The sequence below is a fragment of the Eriocheir sinensis genome, unplaced genomic scaffold, assembly GCF_024679095.1.
Source record: "Eriocheir sinensis breed Jianghai 21 unplaced genomic scaffold, ASM2467909v1 Scaffold403, whole genome shotgun sequence".
NCBI lineage: Eukaryota > Metazoa > Arthropoda > Malacostraca > Decapoda > Varunidae > Eriocheir > Eriocheir sinensis.
Genome location: NW_026111725.1, coordinates 55,818 through 72,500, shown reverse-complemented (window position 1 = coordinate 72,500; position 16,683 = coordinate 55,818). Strand labels below are relative to the sequence as shown.

At 41.8% G+C, this 16,683-nt stretch overlaps 1 protein-coding gene across 1 annotated transcript in view; it reads left to right on the top strand.

The window, feature by feature from the left end:
• Positions 1-16,683, top strand: part of LOC126992126 (corticotropin-releasing factor receptor 1-like) — a 206,399-nt gene that overhangs the window by 172,813 nt on the left and 16,903 nt on the right. Inside the window, exons 7-8 of the mRNA XM_050850790.1 lie at positions 7,477-7,633; positions 11,513-11,643. Coding sequence (XP_050706747.1) covers positions 7,477-7,633; positions 11,513-11,643 — 288 coding nt within the window. The remainder of the gene's footprint in view (positions 1-7,476; positions 7,634-11,512; positions 11,644-16,683) is intronic.

Genomic DNA, 16,683 nt, shown 5'->3' with positions numbered 1-16,683 from the left:
ACTTCTATGTAGACCAATTTATCTACCCACTGAAATTACTCTAATTAGCTCTACTCTATTTCCTTCCCCTTCCCAATCTTTTCCCTCTCCCTCCTTCCCTTCCTCGCTTCATATCTCACAAGCTTTTTCTCTAATTTTCTCTTCACTTGTCTTTCCGTTTCTTTTTATCAAGCATCTTCAGTACCTCCACTTTTTCTTTTCTCTTTCAATATCTCAAAACACTTTCTTTCCCTTTCTCTTTTTACCTCCACAAACAGTTTCTTTCTCCTCCTATTTTTCCTCATTTTTATTTCAAACACTTTCCTTCCCCCCCTCTTTTCTCCTCCACTTTCCCTCAAACAATTTCCTTCTCCTCCCATTTTTCCCCCATTTTCACTCAAACACTTTCCTTCCCATTCCCTTCCTTCCAATCTTTACTCCGTCTTGCCAAGTCTCTTTCCCTTTTCCTCTTGCGTTATATAATTTTCTTTCCCTTTCTCTTTTTCCTCCACTTTCCCTCAACAATTTCCTTCTCCTCCCATTTTTCCTCCATTTTCACTCAAGCACTTTCCTTCCCATTCCCTCCCTTCCGATCTTAACTCCGTCTTGCCAAGTCTCATTCCTTTTCCTTTTACGTCTAATAATTTCTAACTCCTCAAACAATTTCCTTCTCCTCTTTTTCTCCACTTCTCTCAAACAGTTTCCTTCCCCTTTTTCCCCATCTTTACTTCGTCTTCCTCAGTCTCATTTCCCTTTCCTTCAGGGTCACATAATCATTCCTGCCATGCCTCTTCAAAGGTATCCTGCTCCCCCTTCCTATTTCCTTGCCTTTGAGACCAATCTACCTTCCCCTCGTGCCTTTCCTCTCTCCCTAATCCTTCCCTCACTAAATTATGATCCACGACCCGCGTATACTAAGTTGTGGATGTCCTCCCCTCCTACATTCCTTCTTATTTTCCTCCCATTAAGATGTTGTCTAACTCTCCCCCTATAACATTCAGGCTTGTTGTTTTCTTCGTTTTTCTGGTGTTGTGTTATTTTTGTTTCCTTATTCTCTTGTTCTTTATCTTATTTTGTCTCTTATTTTTTTTTCTCCCTACATTTCTTCTTCCTTTCCTCCCTTTTTGGTGTTGTGTAACTTTCACGTTCACATTCCGCCTTGTTGTTTTCTTCGTTTTTTTCTGGCGTTGTTTTTTTTTTCCTATCTTCCTGTTCTTTGTGTTTATTTCTATCTTCTTCTGTTTCTCTTATTTTCTTCTTCCATTCCTTCTTCCTTCTTCTGTAACTCTCCCTCTATCACATTCCTCTTGTTGTTTTCTTCGTTTTTTCTGGCGGTGTTGGTTTTTTTTCCTATCTTCCTGTTCTTTATGTTTATTTCTATCTTCTTCTGTCTCTCTTATTCTTCCATTCTTTCTTCCTTCTTCTGTAACTCTCCCTCTATCACATTCCGGTTTGTTGTTTTCTTCCTTTTTTTACAGCGCTGTTATTTTTTTTTCCTATGTACCTGTTCGTTATGGTTATTTCTATCTTCTTCTGTCTCTCTTATTTTCTATTTCCATTCCTTCTTCCTTCTTCTGTAACTCTCCCTCTATCACATTCCTTCTTGTTGTTTTCTTCGTTTTTTTTCTGACGTGTTATTTTTTTTCCTATGTACCTGTTCGTTATGGTTATTTCTATCTTCTTCTGTCTCTTTTATTTTCCTCTTCCATTCCTTCTTCCTTCTTCTGTAACTCTCCCTCTATCACATTCCTTCTTGTTGTTTTCTTCGTTTTATTTTCGTTCTTTCCTATCCAGTTATTCTTTACGTCTGTTTCTATCTGATTCTGCTTCTCTTATTTTCTTCTCTCCCTTATATTCCTTCTTCTTTTCCTCCCTTTCTGGTGTTGTGTAATTCTCCTTCCACCTCCTTCTTATCTTCGTTTGTTCTGTCTTTGTTCTTTTCTTCCTTATCGAGCTATTCTTATGTTTGTTTCTATCTTTTTTTATCTCTTATTATCTTCTCTTCCTTATATTCCTTCTTCTTCTCCTCCCTTTCTTGTATTGCGTCACTCTCTCCATCACATTTCTTCTTCTTTTTGTTTTCTTCGTTTATCTGGCGCTGTTTTATTTTGCTCTCCATTTATTCTTTGTTTATTTTTATCTTTTATTCTCTGCCTCACTTATATCTCTCCTCCTCCTCCTTCTCCCCATACTCATACTGAGACATATTTAGTTTCTCCCTTTTATATTTCTGCATCTTCTTCTAAGTAAGTTTCTTTATATTTTCTCTCTTCGTTTTCTCATTTCACTTATTTTATCTTCACTACTATGCACAAGCCTTTCAGTTCTCCCTGTCTCCTCCTTTCCCATTTTTATTTTCACCCCCCTTCTGATCTTTCTATTCAGATGCTCAGTATTTTCTTCTCTATTCCTAATTCGTTTTTCTTGTTCCCATTTTACTTAGATACAAATGACCTCTTTAGTGTTTCCTGTGGCCTCCTTTAAGTTGTTCACTCCTCCTTATCTTTTTATCCTATTGTTCTGTAAATTACTTCTTCATTACTTCTTTGTTTTCTTCCGTTCCACCTTCGTTCCCTGGTAAGTAAGCCTCTCAGTCTCTCCCGTATCCTTCTTTCCCTCTCACATTCATTTTCTAATCTCCCTATTCTGGCGTAATGTAAATTTCTACTCTATTATTTCTTCGTTTTCTCTCTTCCATGTTAAAAAAAAGTGATCAGTCTCAAACCTTTCCAATGCCCTCCTCTTTTTTCCACATTCCTCCTCCTCCTTTTTTCTTCTTCCTTGTGATATGTAAGTGGCCTCTCAGCTCCCTTTTCGTTATTCTTTCCTCCTGTCGTCTTTCCCTGTCAAAAAATAGTAAGCCTCAAGTCTTCCCATGTTCTCCTTTCTTTTCCATATTCCTCCTCCTTTTTTCCTCTTCTTAGTGATTCGTAAATTTCCTCTTAGTTCCTTTTCCGGTTTTCTTTCCTCCTGTCGTCTTTCCCTGTCAAAAAATAGTAAGCCTCAAGTCCTTCCCATGTTCTTTCTTTTTCACATTCCTCCTTCTTTTCTTTCCTTCCTAGAGACACGTAAGTTTCCTCTCAATTCCTTAGCCGTTGTTCCTTCTTCCTTTCTTCCTTCCTGTCAAAAAATAGTAAGCCTCAAGTCCTTCCCATGTTCTTTCTTTTTCACATTCCTCCTTCTTTTCTTTCCTTCCTAGAGACACGTAAGTTTCCTCTCAATTCCTTAGCCGTTGTTTCTTCTTCCTTTCTTCCTTCCTGTCAAAAAATAGTAAGCCTCAAGTCCTTCCCATGTTCTTTCTTTTTCACATTCCTCCTTCTTTTCTTTCCTTCCTAGAGACACGTAACGCCCTTTCCTATCCAATACTCGTTTAATTTCTTCCTGTCCTCTTTCCTTAACATGTAGTACAGACCTTTAGTTCCCCCTCCTTCTCTTAATTACTACCTTTTCTCTTTCCTTATGATGTATAAGTCTTTAGTTCCTCCTTCTCTTCTCTTCCCAATATTCGTTTAATTTCTCCCTGTCATCTTATCTTAACATGTATAGGCCTTTAGTTCCTCCTCCTCCTCTTCCTTTCCCAATACTCACTTAATTTCTCCCTGTCATCTTTCCTTAACATGTACACACCTTTAGCTCCTCCTCCTCCTCCTCTTTCCCTTCCCTCTTGACACAACACTCCACTCTCCTCCTCATCTCGTTTACCCTCTTAGCACTCCCCTTGCCCTCTCATATTACATAATACTCTCAGTTTTCCTCTTTATCTACTTTTTCCTCTCACCCTTCTCTCCCCTTATCATCTCCCACTACATAATCCTCTCGCCTATCCTCTTCTCCCTTGTTATTCTACCCTCTTATCCCTCCTCTCATGCTTACTGATCCTCTTTATGCTCCCTCTAGTACTTAAGAATCGTTCCCTAACTTATATGAAAGACCTTAGTTGTAACGTTATCGTGGCTTATCCTTTCTCTTCTACCTACTTCTCTTTCTCTGTGTTATTTAGTTGACTATCTTCCTTGAGTATCTTTTAGTAACTTTTCAGTATTATATTTAGAACACTCTCCCTTGTAATGACAACAAAACAAAACATCAAGAACAACGAATCTATAAATAAAAGAGGGCACCCGTCTTCCGTAGAGTTTACAAGGAGAGGGGAAGGTGAGGTAGGGGAAAGGAAGGTACAAAGGGAGTCTGAGAGGTCCGTTTGTTAGAGGAGAGAGAGCCAGAGAGGGAGGGAGCGGAATACAAGCTAGAGAACGTGATCAAAACGTCATAAAATTGTAAAAAAAATGTCTTCCGAACTATAGAAGAGGGGAAAGAATAAATAGTACAAATTCTTGCTCTCAAATGGTTATATTAGTTCTTTAAATAGACGTGAAAAAATATTAAACATTACAAAAACACGTTGCACGGCTTCAATGGTTATATGAGACAAAATTTAGAAGAATCTGAATGACATAAACTCACTTCACCTGCTGACCAGTAAACGTCCTGCTGAGAGTTTAAATTTGATTGATTGATGATTTATTGTTGCAAAAGTACACAACAAAGAAGAAGGGCGGACTTTAATACCTGTCACCATTATTCACCTGTTACGCCTTCTTGGGAAAACTCGTATTGTTATAGTTAGCCTAATCTGTATGCATAGGGGATATCAGCCCTATTAAGTAAAGAATAAATGTGAAGTCTGATATATAAGTGTGAATAATGAATAACTGTAATTGATATTGGTGAGGAGTCTGTCTTGCCGACATCTGCTAATATAAGAGAACTTTAATTAATGCTTCTCACCATTACTTCACCTTTCCCGCCAAGGAAATGTTAGGCTATCACCAGATTTGAGCGGTGTATCAGCGAGACACTCCACATTTTTTCATCATATCTATTCTTCACAGTTACTCTTTATATTTATTCTTCACGTTAACTTTTTGTACATTTATTCTTCATATTACTCCTTCATAATCCTCCGCTCAGCTGATGTAATGTTGACATTTCCCGCCGCTCCGGTATACCAACACTGCCGAGTCACGCGCCTTCGTCTTGTCATGACCGTCGCCACGCTGGTAGTCGCCGATACCACGAAAACAGCGACTGTGAGAGTGGCCCTTATTAGTCTATAGTCCTCTCTCTTTCCCTTCTGAAGTACAACGGTCGTCATAGTAGTCTCCAGAGTACTTTCTATTCTTACTAGTTCCCCTCTCTTACCCTGATCATAATTTTATACTCGTCCCCTTGTTCTTTCTGTTACGTTACTGTTTCAAGAGTTCTTTTATTCTGACAAGTCCTCTCTCCTCCCTTTCCAATGTCAAAGCTCCTGTCATTTTAGTCTCGAGTCCCTTTTTGGTCATTTTTCTCACTAGTTCTCTTCTCTTCCTCTGTTATTCCTTTTATGTTGGTTTCCCTGTTCTTCCAGTTACATTAGTTTCCCAAGAGTCTTTCAGTACTTGCTAACTCTCCCTTCTAATGCACAAAGCTTGTAATCCCCTCTCACGTAGCTCTCCACTTCCCTCTCCTTGCTAACTCCATTACAGGCATTTTTATTTCACTGTGGTTTGTTTGCCTGTTATTTAGTCTCATTTCACTTTCTGGTTCTCTGTTTTCCAAGACTTTTTCGGCCTCTTGGTTTGCCTCTCCTTCTTTTCGTAAACTGTAGAAAGACGTTTACCTTGTTTTTGCAATTTATCTGATTTGTTTCCTTTTAATTTTGTTTGTTTCTACCATACACGATTTTTTTTTTTGTCTTTGCACACGAATTTTCAAACATTCTTTTCCCTCTCTCCCCTTTCTCCTCTCCTCGTAAGGTGTAGGGAAGATGTTTACCTTGTTTTGGTAGTTTGTCTGATTTGTTTCCTTTTAATTTTGTTTGTTTCTACCCTACACGAATTTTTTTTTTGGCACACGAATCTTCAGCCATTCTTTCCCCTCTCTCTCCCCCTTTCTCTCCTCTATTCGTAAAGTGAAGGAAGATATTTAGTTTTTTTTATTATCTAAAGACGTTTGGTTCATGTCTCCCTCCCATTCTCTGTCTATTTTCTCTACCACACGAGTCTGCCATTTTTTCTCCTCTCCCATTCTCCCCTTTCTTCTTGTAGTGTGGAAGGCATTTAGTTTTTTTTATTATCTAAAGACGTTTTGTTCGTGTCTCCCTCCACCTCCCTTTGTCTATTTTCTCTGCCACACGAGTCTGCCATTTTTTCTCCTCTCCCATTCTCCCCTTTCTTCTAATAGCTTGTTAGGCATTTAGTTATTTTTTATTATCTTATGACGCAATGTTCGTGTTTTCTGGTTTATATTCCCCTCCCTGCCAGTCTCTCCCTCTCCTTCCTCTAACATATGAACCTCTCAGACTCCCTCTCAACCTTTTTTCCCCTCTCCCACTTTCCCCTCCTTGTAAACTCTAGGGAAGACGGTTGCCATATTATATTATAGTTTTGTTGTTTTTTGTTTTGTTTTGTTTTTGTTTTTACTGGTGTCTATATCCTCTAAGACACTAACCTCACCCTCTCCCCCTTACTTTCTCTTTCTCTCCTTTAATACACAAAATATTTATATCTTTCCCTTAATCTACACTCTCTCTCTCTCTCTCTCTCTCTCTCTCTCTCTCTCTCTCTCTCTCTCTCTCTCTCTCTCCACTTATACTCAAACTACCTTCATCATCTCTACCTTCCTCTCTTTGCTTCTCCTTAAACTCAAACTCTCTTCTGTCTCTCCACCATTTTTTATCTGTTACCCAATACACTTAAACTACCTTCATCCTCTCCCTTTCCCTTCCCTCTGTTTCCCCTCATACCTAAACTAACATGTGTCTCTCCACCTTTCCCTCCTTGTGTCCCCTAATATTCAAACTCTCCTCAGTGTCTTCAAGTCCCCTTCTAGTCTCCTCAAACTCTCTAATACGCAGACTCCCCCCTTACGCCATCCTCCTCTCTTTATCTCCTCTTAAAGTCAAAGTTATCTGTCTGCCTCTTCCCTCGTTGTCTTCCCTTACATTCAAACTACCCTCAAGTCCTTCAAACTCTCCTCGCCGTCCGCTCTAACCCACAGACACCACACACGCCCTCTGCTCCTTTCTTTTCTCACACTACCCTCTGTCTTTCCTTCTGTCTCAAATTCCCTCTCTCTCCTCTTATCCACACTACAGTCAGTATCTCCCCTTCCCTAATCTGTCCTCTAACAAACACACACACACACACACACACACGCTAGTCTCACGCCCTCTCTCCTTCTCTTTAACGCACGACCCTCTGCCTCTCCCTTCCTCTCTCTCTCCTCTAATCAAAACTATAATCACTTCCTTCCCCTTCCCTTCTATCCGTCCATTAACAACACACACACTACTCTCACGCCCTCTCGTCCCCTCTAACACTACCCTTTGTATTTCCCTGTCTCTCCCTTCTTCTCTCTCCCATATTCAAAACCACCTTCAGTCCCTCTCCCGTTACATTCTATCCGTCCTCATAACACACAGACTCCCATCAGCCTCTCCTCCTTCCCCCTCAGGACTGGTTGTGCAAGATGCTGCTAGCGATCCGGATGTACGCCCAGATGGCCTCAATCAGCTGGATGTTCGTGGAGGGCCTCTTCCTGCACTCCCGCCTCACCTCCAACGTTTTTGACTCCGGCGCGCCCTTCCCAATCTACTACACCATTGGCTGGGGTGAGTATGGGGAGTTACTGTGTGCTGCCCTTCCCCTTGACTGTACGTTTTAAGATTGCTTTACCTCATTTTCTTTCCTTTAGTTTCCTTGCCTTCCCTTTATAATCCACTCCACGATTGGCTGGGGTGGGTAGAGTGTGTTCTTGTGTTCCCTTGAGTTTGTGCAACAGTTCCCGTTCCTTTACTTTCCTTTATCCTTTACTATTGGATTGGCTGGGGTGGGTAGAGTGTGTTCTTGTGTTTGAGTTTGTGCTTCAGTTCCTTTTTCTTTGCTTTCTTTTATCCTTTACTATTGGATTGGCTGGGGTGGGTAGAGTGTGTTCTTGTGTTCCCCTGAGTTTGTCCTACAGTTCCCTTTCTTTTCCTTTCGTTTATCCTTCACTATTGGATTGGTTGGGGTGAGTGTCTTTTCTATTCCTCCTCTTTCCATTTTGAGTTGTTGCTTCAGTGCTTTTTCATTTTGGCTTTGCTTCAGTTTCTCTTTTCCTTTCCTTTCCTGCATCATCTCCTTCACGATTGGCTGTGTTTTTTTCCTTCTTCCTAACCTCTCCTCCCTTACCCTTCTTCCCTACCTCTCCTTCCCCTCGCCCTTCCGTTATCCCTCCTTCCTCTACCCTTCTTCCCTACCTCTCCTTCCCCACGCCCTTCCCTTATCCCTCCCTCCTTTACCCTTCTTCCCTACCTCTCCTTCCTTTACCCTTCTTTCCTACCTCTCCTTTCCTTACCTTTCTTCCCTACTTCTCCTTCCACGGCTTTTCCCTACCTCTCCCTCCCTTACCCTTCTTCCCTACCTCTCCTTCCTTTACCGTTTACACATTCCTCCAAGCCTCCTCTTATGTTCCTTCTTTGTTTTCCTTTGTTTTCCTCTCCTCTCATTTCCCTTTCTTCTCTTTTTGTTTTTCATTCACGTGTTTTTACCTTCAAGCGTCGCCCTATGTTTCTTTTTTGTTTCCTTCTGTTTTCCTCTCCTCTACATATCTTTCCCTTTTCTTCAATTTTCCATTCACGTGTAAATACCTCCAAGCTTCCTCTTATGTTTCTTCTTTGTTTTCCTTTGTTTTCCTCTCCTCCACATTTCCTTCTCTTCCATTTTCCATCCACGTGTATTTACCTCCAAGCCTGATCTTTTGTTTCTTCTTTGTTTTCCTTTCTTCTCCGTTCACTTCACTTCTCTTCCCTTCCCTTCCTTTCCTTTCCTTTCCTTTCCCTTCCCTTCCTTTCCTTACCCTTCCGTTCCTTTCTCTTTTCCTCCTTCCCTTCCCTTTCCCTTCCCTTCCTTTCCTTTCCTTCCCTTCCCTTCCCTTCCCTTCCCTTCCCTTCCCTTCCCTTTCTTTCCTTCATGCCTTCTCTTCATTTCCCTTCCCTTCCCTTCCTTTCTCTTCCTTTTCCTTTCCGTAATTTACCTTTCCTTCCCTTCCTTTCCTTTTCCTTCCCTTCCTTTCCTTCATGCCTTCCCTTCCTTTCCCTTCTCTTCCCTTGCCTTCTCTTTCCCTTCCCTTCCCTTCCCTTCCCTTCCCATCATCTTCTCTTGGTGTTGCTATCCACGAGGCACCCTACATCATCTTTGTTTCCCCTTCATCACTTTTCCACTTCCCTTCAGCCGTCTTCACTTCCTTCGCCTCCTCTTGCTTCCATTCTCTCCACTTCCCTCTCCTCTTTCCCTCCTTCCTTTCCTTCTTCACTTAGGATTACTTCTCGTCTCTTCCCCCGAATGAATTTTCTGATCTCTTTCTTTCATCTCTCTCTCTCTCTCTCTCTCTCTCTCTCTCTCTCTCTCTCTCTCTCTCTCTCTCTCTCTCTCTCTCTCTCTCTCTCTCTCTCTCTCTCTCTCTCTCTCTCTCTCTCTCTCTCTCTCTCTCTCCATATCAAAGGTATTCTCTGCACTTTCCCTCTCTCTTCCTCTCTCTATTTCTCCCTTTCGCTCCATCTTTTTATATCTTCCTCAATATATGAAAAAAATCTTGGCTTCCTTCTCCTTCTCTTCTCTCTCTCTCTCTCTCTCTCTCTCTCTCTCTCTCTCTCTCTCTCTCTCTCTCTCTCTCTCTCTCTCTCTCTCTCTCTCTCTCTCTCTCTCTCTCTCTCTCTCTCTCTCTCTCTCTCTCTCTCTCAAACAAAACACGAGACCTCCCTATTTCCGATCTTTCCTCCTATCTCTCCTCTTTACCTCCCTCCCTCCCTACCTACCCATCTCCTCTCTCTCTCTCTCTCTCTCTCTCTCTCCCACTCACGAAATGACGCTCTTGGGGTCAGGAAAGATATATGGGTGGGACAAAACAAACAAACTAACACACACACACACACACACACACACACACACACACACACACACACACACACACACACAGACACACACGTCACTTCGCTCTGTACACACACATAAAACTCGAGATATATGTGACCCATATAAAGGAATTTCTCTCTCTCTCTCTCTCTCTCTCTCTCTCTCTCTCTCTCTCTCTCTCTCTCTCTCTCTCTCTCTCTCTCTCTCTCTCTCTCTCTCTCTCTCTCTCTCTCTCTCTCTCTCTCTCTCTCTCTTATGCAATATATTGAAGATTACTCATGAATGCTTCCGAGAAAATAAAGAATCACGCTTTAAATCAGTAACCGCTCAAATTCATAACATTCATCAGTTCAGTCATGTATTATTCAATCTCTTTATAAATATACAGTAGGGAATCCAATTATATTTTATTTTTATCTGCAAATCTACCGAATCAAAGCCACCAGCAGAATTGAATCACAGAGCACTAAATCAATTCATCAACCAATCTATTAGTCAATCTACCTGGTGAGTGTCTGGCTACCTGGCTGTGAATTAGGTAACCATTTTTATACACCTTCAAACCTCATTCATTGGTAACTTTCAATCAATTATTTTTTTACAGGAAAGGAAGAAGCTCAAGGGCATAGAAAAGTGTAGAAAAATATCCCACTAAATGCTGCTCCTAAAAAAAGATAAAAGTAGAGAGTTGATAAAAGAGATACTACTAAAGATACTAAACTAATACAAGAGAAACTTAAGAGAGATACTAAACCAATCCACACTTATATTTACTGGTGTTGCTACTTATCTACTTATATATTATCCTATCAAACGAAATCCTACGGTCGAATACGATCAACGAATACTTAATTTTTTCTACCATTCCTTTTTTTCCCAGTCTTTCCCTTTTCACTCCTTTCCTCTCCTTTTCTTACTCTGCTCTTCTCTTATCTTTCACTCTTTTCCTCCCCTTCTCCATTTCTTTCTCTTGATATCCTTTCCTTCCCGTTTTCTTATCTTACCTTCCTTTCTCTGTCCAATCACATCTATTCCTCTTCCTTCTTTATATAAATACTCCAATATTTTTCTTTCTTTGTATTTTCTTTCATTTTCTTTCCTTTCTTTTCCATGTTCATCCCTTTTTTCTCCCCTTCCTTTCTTTTAACCCATTTCCTTTCCTTTCCCTGTTCAATCCTTCTCTCCCTCTCCTTTCTCTTAACTCCTTTTCTCTCCTTTCCTTTCCTTTCCTTGTTCAACCTTTCTCTCCCCTTCCTTTCCTTTCCTTGTTCAACCTTTCTTTCCTCTTCCTTTCTCTTAACTCCTTTTCTCTCCTTTCCTTTCCCTGTTAATCCATTCTCTCCCCTTCCTTTCTCTTAACTCCTTTTCTCTCCTTTCCTTTCCTTTCCCTTAACACTTTCCTCTCCTTTCCTTTCTCATCTCTTCACCTTTTTTCTTAACTCCTTTCCTTGCACTTCTACCTCATCTTCTCTTCCTTGTCCTTCTCTCCTTTCCTTTCCTCTCCTCTCCTTACCCAACCCATCGATTTCATCCCTTTCACTAATATATCTTGCCTCGTGCGTCTGCCTAACCGTACCTCTGTGTTCCCCGTCTCGCAGGGTGCCCGCTCGTGTTCCTGGGGGCGTGGGCAGCCGTCATGACCCTACACTACCCCGTTCACTGCTGGACAGGATACGGCGGGCTCCCCTTCGTTTGGATACTGGTGGCGCCCATGGTGACGGCCCTGCTGGTAAGGAGGCAAGGGGGCGGGGGGGAGGGGAGTAAAGGGGAGGGTGTTAAAGGGGAGGGAGGAAGGTGGTTGTGTGTTGTGTGTGTGTGTTAGGGTGTGTTTGTTCAAGGGAGGGGGAGAAGAGCTACTGTATGTGTGTGTGTGTGTGTGTGTGTGTGTGTGTGTGTGTGTGTGTGTGTGTGTATTTGTCGGAATGGTTGGTTAGTTTCCTATGTATATGCGAGTCCTCTGTTTGTGTGTATGTTTGCGTGTGTTTGGGAGAATATAGAGGCTCTTTATGTGTAAGTATAGATAGGGCAAAGGTGTTTTTCCGTGTGTTTGTGTAGAAGGAAAATGAGATGGTTTACTCTACATGTGTATGTGACTAATATATATGAGTATGTGTAGGCGTTTGTTTATGTGTAGGTATGGGTATGTAGATGTGTTTGTGTAGGAGACGAAAGAAAATTGTTTGTATGTGTATAAGTCTACTGTTTGTGCGTGTGTTTCAGAAGGGTCGAAGGCAGGAAGAGAGAGAAGCCAATCCGTGTATGTGACCTTGTGTATGTGAGGCTACAGCGTATGTGTGAGTTTGAGAAGAGGAGATGAAGGGGAGAGAGAGGTCTAAGGTCTATCTATATATGTGAACTCGTGAAAGGTTTCTGTATGTGTGTGTATTAGAGATGGGAGAATATAGGATAGGGGAGTTTATTTGTGTATGCAGGAGGGGTGTATGTGAGGCTACCGTGTGTGTGTGAGTTTGAGAAGAGGAGATGATGGGGAGAGAGAGGTCTAAGGTCTATCTATATATGTGAACTCGTGAAAGGTTTCTGTATGTGTGTGTATCAGAGATGGGAGAATATAGGATAGGGGAGTTTATTTGTGTAAGCAGGAGGGGTGTATGTGAGGCTACCGTGTGTGTGTGAGTTTGAGAAGAGGAGATGAAGGGGAGAGAGAGGTCTAAGGTCTATCTATATATGTGAACTCGTGTAAGGTTTCTGTATGTGTGTGTATTAAAGATGGGAGAATATAGGATAGGGGAGTTTATCTATGCATGCAGGAGGGGTGTGAGGCTACTGTATGACTGAGTGGGGGAGAGAAGAGGGGAGGAGTGCGTCTGTATATGTGGGATGGGTGAAAGTGTTGCCAAGGCCATAAGAGCCCTATTGTACGGCTTTCATACATATGTCTATTTGTCTATCTATTTATCTTCCTTTATTTCCCTTTTTTCTTTGCCTATATTGTGTAGCATAGGCCATAAGTTTCCTATTGTACGGCTTTCATACATCTGTCTATTCGTCTATCTATTTATCTTCCTCTATTCCCTTCTTTCTTTGCCTATATTGTGTTGCATAGGCCATAAGTTTCCTATTGCACGGCTCTCATCAATCTATCTATTCATCTATCTATTTATCTTCCTTTCTTCCCTTTCTTTCTTTGCCTATATTGTGTTTCCTATGCCATTAGCTGTTCTATTGTACCCCCATTTTCCTGTTTTGTGTTTTTCTCTTACCCTCTCTCTCTTTCTTTCTCTCTCTCACTTCCCACTTTCATTGTTGCTCAAACTCGTCACGCTCACAAGCAATCTATTCCAGCTTCCATTTTTATCTCCCTCCCTTTCATCTCCTGTTCGTTTTTTTTTTCTTTTACCGCCTCCCTTCTCCCACCTTCTCTCTCTCTCTCTCTCTCTCTCTCTCTCTCTCTCTCTCTCTCTCTCTCTCTCTCTCTCTCTCTCTCTCTCTCTCTCTCTCTCTCTCTCTCTCTCTCTCTCTCTCTCTCTCTCTCTCTCTCTCTCTCTCTCTCTCTCTCTCTCTCTCTCTCTCTCTCTCTCTCTCTCTCTCTCTCTCTCTCTCTCTCTCTCTCTCTCATTGTCTTCCCTGGTGAGAAAGATAAGGAGGAGCAGGGGAGGAAAGGAGGGAGGAGGAGGAGGAGTAGGAGGAGGAGGAGGAGGAGGAGGAGGAGGAGGAGGAGGATAGTGGAAAAAGAGGAAGGAAGAAAATAGAAATGAAGGATAAAACAAAATGAAGAGAAAAAAAAGAGGATTGGAAGAAGGAGGAAAACAAGGAAGAAAGCGACTGGAGGAGAACAAGGGAGGAAGGAAAAAGGAGGAGGAGAGAGGAGGAAGAGGAGAAGGAGGAAGAGCAAGAGAGGGAGGGGACATTAAGCAAAGAAAAACAAGGATGGAGGGGAGAGGCAGAAAAAAAAAGAAAAAAATATTCGTGTATAAATTATGGTGACAGATGAACGTCAAATGCCAGAGGGTCACCCTTGATAGATAGATAGATAGATAGATAGATAGAGAGAGATAGATAGATAGAGAGATAGAGAGAGAGAGAGAGAGAGAGAGAGAGAGAGAGAGAGATAATAGGGCTTTCACAAGTCGACAGCTGTGACGGAAAAAAAAGAGAAAGAGAAAGAGAGAAGGAATCGTAATAGAACACAAACAAGGGAGAGAACTGGAGAGGAGGAGAAGGAGGAGGAGGAGGAGGAAAGAAAGGAAAGAAGAAGGAGAGGAAGGGAGTAGATTAGAGGAGGAACGAAAAGATTATAAATGGAATAACGTAGACCAATAGAGTTTTACCTCTTATCGATGCTCTTTTTTTTTTGCAGTAAAGGAAGAAGCTCAAGGACAAAAAAAAAATAATAGTAAGGATTGAGAGGAAAAAATAACGTTAATATACACCCCTAAAAAAAGAGTATATATGAGTGCCCAAAAGAGAGGTCAATTTCGGGAGAAGTGTCCACATACAACTACAAAATAAACTCCTTTGTTACTTCGTAGGGAAATACTCATGAAAAATGGACTAAAAAATGTGATGAGGGGCTTTTTGAGGTTCCTTTTGCCCTCTGAAGGATGAAAAGGGACTGAAATTTGTACTTGATAAACAACTATTAAAAAAATCTTCGTACACTCAATCCGGTCCATAAGCCCCTCCCTCCATCCCTCACCATCCCTGCAAAGTAACATAGGTCAACACTCTCAGACGCTTCAAAGGCCGAAAAGGAGATCAATTCGGGTCTAATGAGTGTTTTTTTGGTTCGTGGTACAGAAGAAGGGTCATAAAACTACCCCTGGAAATGCCCACAGCTACAACGAAAGCCTTGTCCCAGACACTTACACCTCTCACGTAAACTATTCCCAAAGGCCGAAAAGGAGATCAGTTTGGTTCTAATGAGTGTTTCTTTTAGGTTCATGGCGTCGAACTACCTTAAAACTCTTCAGGAGGACTCTATAGAAGCATCGTGGTGTTCCTTTAAAGCACAAGAGTTTTTTTTCAATATGGTTTCCCTAAGTCATTCAGTCAGGTATTTTCATTTATCCGCAATCATTAAGTCGTTTTAACCCGTCCGCTGCGATTGTCACGGATTTGGCTTTCACTGGTAGCCTGGTAACATATAGTCCCAGGTCTTTCTCTGCCTCTGTGGTGGATAGTGGCGTGTTTCCCATGTGGTATTGGTATGCTGGATTTCCCCTCCCAAGGTGCATGACTTTACACTTTTCTTCATTGAATTGTAGCAGCCACTTTTTGTTCCATTCCTGTCGCTTGGTGATGTCTTCTTGTAGGAACTCCGCAGTCAAGGGGTTAAACGGGGTGCTGTCGAAGGTTAACTCTTTTGAGATATTTACCTAAGGACGCTCTCAGGTGTGTAAAGAGTGAGGTTAAGTAGCGGGGCATACATTAAAGCTGCGCGTGGCTTCGGCGCTTATCTCCGTACATGGTTCTGTGGTGATACGTTTTTTAGATACTCTGGTTACGTTACAGACAGACAAACAGACACGGACAGCGACGCAAACACTATCGCTCGTCTCACTATGCGGAAGCGTGCGATGATGAAATGGGGCGGACGAGGGAATCAGGAGACATGGTTATTCCCAACAAATACCTGGAATGACCTGCCTAATTGGGTAATCATGATGCAGTAGAAAAGTTCGAGGTACGATTAGTCAAATACCGGGAACAAACGGTCCAGAAAATTAATCCCAGGGAGCAAATATCCTTTCAAGGGGAGAGCATCAGAACACTTCTGCATTCGAAATTGACCTCTCCTGGGCCCTCACTTACTTTTCTTTTGCTGGAGAAGCGGTGAGCGGCCATTTTTGGAGGGGAGAGAGAATTATGATGTTTAGGAGAAAGAGGGAGAAGCCGAGAACGATAGATGAGGAAAAGTTGAGATGGAGGGAAGGAGGGAAGAGAGAAGGGAGAATAGATATGAGTGAGAGAATTATGATGTTAAGAAGAAAGAGAGGGAGAAGCAGAGAAAGATAAATGAGGAAAAGTTAAGATTGAAGAAGGAAGGGAAGGGAAAAGGAAGAATAACATGGTAGTAAAAATATAAATGAGAGAAACGGGATAACAGGGAGAGAGGAGAGGAGAAAATGTAGGATGAAGCAAAATCTATCCAGGAAAAATAGGGAAAGTGGATGGAAGGGAGGAAAGAGATAGAAGGTATGGACGGAGAGGGAGAGGAAGGTAAAGTTGAAGGGAAGAAGAGAGAAAGAGGGAAAAGGGAAGATTCAGAAAAAAAGCAAAGGGCAACAAAGTGAAAAGAGGAAGGTAAGAAGAGAAAGGAAGAAACATTAAGAGGAGAAAGGGAGGGAGGAAGAAGAGAGAGAAAACAGAGGAATAGGAAAGATTAAGAAAAAAAGGAAAAGGCGACAAAGTGAAAAGAAGACAAAGGAAAGAAGGAAAAAAAAAGAAACATGAAGAGAATAAAGGAAGGAGGGAGGGAGGGTGATAGAAGGGTGTGAGAGAAGGAAGAAAGGGAGGAAGGTTGAGGAGAGAGAAAAAGCATATCAAAGGAGTGAAAGGTGGAGGGAAGAGGGAAGGGGAGGAAAAGATTGGGGAGGGAGGTAGAGAGAGGGAGAGGGGGGGAGAGAGGAGAGGGAGAAGATAGAGAATTTGATCCTCTTATGTTATAGGTCTTTAATACCTTAGAATAATCTTAAGGAGGTTATAAATATTAGCATTCTCTCTCTCTCTCTCTCTCTCTCTCTCTCTCTCTCTCTCTCTCTCTCTCTCTCTCTCTCTCTCTCTCTCTCTCTCTCTCTCTCTCTCTCTC